Source organism: Penaeus monodon, chromosome 7 (genome assembly GCF_015228065.2).
Source record: "Penaeus monodon isolate SGIC_2016 chromosome 7, NSTDA_Pmon_1, whole genome shotgun sequence".
NCBI classification, from domain to species: domain Eukaryota; kingdom Metazoa; phylum Arthropoda; class Malacostraca; order Decapoda; family Penaeidae; genus Penaeus; species Penaeus monodon.
Genome location: NC_051392.1, coordinates 20,951,649 through 20,956,648, shown reverse-complemented (window position 1 = coordinate 20,956,648; position 5,000 = coordinate 20,951,649). Strand labels below are relative to the sequence as shown.

The 5,000-nt window shown below is 40.3% G+C and overlaps 1 protein-coding gene across 1 annotated transcript in view; it reads right to left on the bottom strand.

Annotated features, from left to right (window-relative positions):
- LOC119575115 overlaps positions 1-5,000 on the bottom strand; it is a 15,312-nt gene that overhangs the window by 3,497 nt on the left and 6,815 nt on the right. Inside the window, exons 2-5 of the mRNA XM_037922536.1 lie at positions 1,857-2,009; positions 1,072-1,173; positions 608-727; positions 196-380 (exon numbers count right to left, since the gene is read on the bottom strand). Coding sequence (XP_037778464.1) covers positions 196-380; positions 608-727; positions 1,072-1,173; positions 1,857-2,009 — 560 coding nt within the window. The remainder of the gene's footprint in view (positions 1-195; positions 381-607; positions 728-1,071; positions 1,174-1,856; positions 2,010-5,000) is intronic.

Here is a 5,000-nt window from a genome sequence, read left to right as displayed (position 1 = left end):
CTTTTCCATAGTCTATTATGTAATATTAAGATATCTGGATACCAATTCTCTTATTTCATCTAAGAATAACTTAAATGGACTATGAAAACAACTGATAAAACACCTTGTAGTGACACGCAATTCGTATACATCAAAAATATAATCCGCAATCATTAAATTTTATAAATCGTTACTGTCGTTGCGATGATAACTAACCTTCCACGTAGCTCGGTGTTCATTCCACGCGGAAAAGTGGTAACACTTGTCTCCCACGCGAATGAATTTATCTGAACCGCAAGAAGAGGAAGAAGAAGAAGAAGAAGAGGAGGATGAGGAAGACGAGGACGGACGATGCGACGTCGCTGACCCGACTCGGTTCACGGTCTCGCTCGTTTGTGAATCTGCTTCGGATCGAAATGCACAGTAAATGTGGTGTTTAGAAGAAAAAAAAGAATTTGCTGTGATTTGATATGGTCTGTCTTTCCTTGTCTCAACTAAAGAGATTGTTATATATCAGCAATTAAGTGCTTTCTCACTGAACAAGTTTTAAAACAACCTCTGATGACTAATACGTAAGATATATACGAACACCAAAGTTATCACAAAAACCACATTCACCTACACTGACCTGACACCTTGTCAAATATGTACTCAAGACGCGTGACTCGGGCGTTGAGGTCTTCCAAGGTGTCGGCAAGCAGGCTCAGGGCTTCTTCGACCGCCGGAGCCACAGCTGAGGGACGAGGGTCTGGAAGGGCACAAAGGAGGCTTCAGCGCGGGTCAGTGTTTATGATTTGCTGTTTGCGAGGAATTCGCTCGTTCCCTTTCTGTGTCTTATTTCTCTGTCTGTGTGTCGTCTGTCCGTCTGCGTGTCTGTCTTTTGGCTGTCTGTCCGTCTGTCTGTCTGTCTGTCTTTCTGTATATATTTACATATTTATAAATTTATATATACTAGATATATAATTTCAGTCAGCTTTCGTGTTAAAACGATATAAATAGTGAACTATTTCTTTTTCATGTTTCTAATGTTCTATCTCGTCTATTCTTTCTCCTTCACACACCCGCCCGCACCTTCCTTAATCAGCTCCTCACCTGCAGAATTCACCACATACGTCTCATCCTTGAACCTGAAGTCAGAACCGGCGCCGACTTGGTCCGGAAACACCAGCGTTCTTGAAGACCCTTCATTAACGCCTGAAATGAAATCAAAGTCATGTAGTGCCGTTTGAGGTACAGTGTTAGATTTGCCACGACCAGCCATTCCTGAACTTTTTTCAGTGATGGCACTCTGAACTCTGATGCCACGTGAGTCTCTATGCATGATAACATGAAAAAATAGCAAAAGAATGGGAGTAAACCAAAATTCATATACAGCTAACACAAGAAAACACACTATGAAAACAAATAACCGCGTAAGGCAAGCGCAAGCTCAAGCTCATGCTTTACAAAAACTAAACCAGATCATTGAAACTTCTTCAGTGAGATACTGCATTTATAGGTTCATGTGGTACAAATCTTAAATGAAAACTTGCCTTTCACTTTGGTATCTTAACGTACAACTTATTGCGCCACAGGATACCACGTAGCCCAGGGTTAAGGCCACTGGATTGGATTTGGGTTAATGTCTATTGGGTTTAACATTTGAGTGAAGATATTTCTGGTGATTAACCTGCAAAGTATATTCCTTTTGCTTTAACATTTTGAACAAAGAATATATCGAAGCGTCATCCATCACTAAACGCAATAGAGTGCATGAGGAGTTCTAAACTGTCTGGTTCCCTAACTGCCTTATAAGAATATGCTTCAGGAAATGGATATGAATTAAAGTGAGGCGAAAGACCAACTGAAACCGCTGTCCCCAGGCACCGGGTCCTCACCCTTCGTGAAGCAGACGCACCAGCTGTGGGGGAAGGCGCCGTAGTAGAGGTCCGCCGCCTCGCAGCCGTGGCAGCAGAGCAGAGTGCCGTTGGGGTCCTTCGTGTACCGATCCAGCGGGCACTGCGCGCACTCGCCGCCCTTCATGCAGCCACCTGACGGAGTTTCAGATTAATGAATATCTCTCTCTCCACACACACACACAGACACACACACACACACACACATGTATATCTATATATCTATATCTATCTATCTATTTATCTATATATATATGTGTGTGTGTGTGTGTGGGTGTGTGTGTGTCTATGCATGCACACACACACACACACACACACACACACACACACACACACACACACACACACACACACACACACACACACACACACACATAAATATAAATACACATGTGTGTATATATATATATACACACATCTATATGCTAGATTGGATATATATATATATATATATATATATATATATATATATATATATATATATATGTGTGTGTGTGTGTGTATATATATATACACATGCATATGCATGTGTATACCAGATCAGGTAACTTTTAAACAGTGTGAGTGCACACACACACATATATGTATGTGTGTGTGTGTCCACGCACACTGATTAAAAGATACCTGATCTGGTACATTATGAAAATAGAATAAGCAACACCATCACCCCCGCCCCCCTCTCAAAGTGAGCCCTCAACCAACATTGTCTCCCTGGACAGAGTTCCCAGAATCGCATTGTTTCCCTGCCGCTCTCCAATCTGAACGCTAAAAGGCCCTTTGTCTCGCTTCCGTGATCCACACCCGACAAAAGGACAGGTGGCGCTGTGGGGGGAGACGTGTGAGAGAGGAAGGGCGGGACAGTGCCACGATTGCCATAGGGAGGGAGATGGAAGAGTGCCACTGAGGTGAGAGGCACTATGAAGAAGGAAGGTGTCAGGTGTGAGGTGGCACAAAAGCGAAAGCGTTTGAGGGGAGATGGACGGAAAATCGAACTGTTAGAACAAAGACACAAGAAGAGAATATGTATATAAAGGCAGACACTTGAATAGTGGGAGGTGTCAGACACTAATGGCACTGAACGGAAGGTGTCAGACACTAATGGCACTGAAATGGGAGGTGTCAGACACTAATGTCACTGAATGTGATGTGTCAGACATTAATATCACTGAATGTGAGGTGTCAGACACTAATGGTACTGAATGGAAGGTGTCAGACACTAATGGCGAACGGAAGGTGTCAGACACTGATGGCACTGAATGGAAGGTGTCAGACACTAATGGCATTGAATGTGAGGTGTCAGACACTATTGGCACTGGAGTGGGAGGTGTAAGACACTAATGGCACTAAATGTGAGGTGTCAGACACTAATATCACTGAAGTGGGAGGTGTCAGACACTAATGGCATGCAGGTGTGTATATATATATATATATATATATATATATATATATATATATATATATATATGTATATATATATATATATATATATATATATATATATATATATGTGTGTGTGTGTGTGTGTGTGTGTGTGTGTGTGTGTTTGTGTGTGTGTGTGTGTGTGTGTGTGTGTGTGTGTGTGTGTGTGTGTGTGTGTGTGTGTGTGTGTGTGTGTCTTTATGTACGCATGTATGTAGGTAGGTATGTGTGTGTGCGTGTATATATGTATATATATATATATATATATATATATATATATATTATATATATATATATATATACACACTTATATCTATATCTATCTATCTATATTTATATGTGTCGCTCTATCAATATATATATATATAAAATTCATACATACATATATATATATATATATATATATATATATATATATATATATATATATATATATATGTATGTATGTATGTATGTATGTATGTATGTATGTATGTACGTATGTAGGAATGTGTGTGTGTGTGTGTGTGTGTGTGTGTGTGTGTGTGTGTGTGTGTGTGTGTGTGTGTGTGTGTGTGTGTGTGTGTGTGTGTGTGTGTGTGCATATATACACACACACATATATATACACATACACATATATATTTATATGTTTATATATATATATATATATATATATATATATATATATATATATGTATATTTATATATATGTGTGTGTGTGTGTATGTGTGTGTGTGTGTGTGTATTTGTGTGTGTGTGTGTGTGTGTGTGTGTGTGTGTGTGTGTGTGTGTGTGTGTGTGTGTGTGTGTGTGTGTGTGTGTGTGTGTGTGTGTGTGTGTATACATACATACATATATATATATATATATATAAATATATACAAATACATATATAAATAAATATATATACTACATACATCTCTTCTTCTTTTAACGGTAGGTTCATGTCTGAGCCGCCGTGGTCACAGCATGATACTTAATTGTAGTTTTCATGTTGTGATGCTCTTGGAGTGAGTACGTGGTAGGGTCCCCAGTTCCTTTCCACGGAGAGTGCCGGTGTTACCTTTTAGGTAATCATTCTCTCTATTTTATCCGGGCTTGGGACCAGCACTGACTTGGGCTGGCTTGGCCACCCAGTGGCTAGGTAGGCAATCGAGGTGAAGTTCCTTTGCCCAAGGGAACAACGCGCCGGCCTGTGACTCGAACCCTCGAACTCAGATTGCCGTCGTGACAGTCTTGAGTCCGATGCTCTAACCATTCGGCCACCGCGGCCTTGACGATCATGGGCTTTCCATGATTTTTCTTGGCAATTTAGAGCAGTGGTTTGCCATTGCCTTCCGCCCGGTGTTTTTATCGAGTCACCATCTCTATTTACCCGGCACTGACTTGGGCTGGCTTGGCCACCCAGTGGCTAGGCAGGTAATCGAGGTGAAGTTCCTTGCCCAAGGGAAACAACGCGCCGGCCGGTGACTCGAACCCTCGAACTCAGATTACCGTCGTGACATTCTTGAGTCCGACGCTCTAACCATTCGGCCACCGCGGCCCCTATATACATACATACATACACATATATATATACATATATATATATATATATATATATATATATATATATATATATATATATGCAAATAAATACGCATACATATATACATTTATATATATACACGCATTTATGTGTATATATACATTTATGTGTATATATATATATATAAATGTGTATAT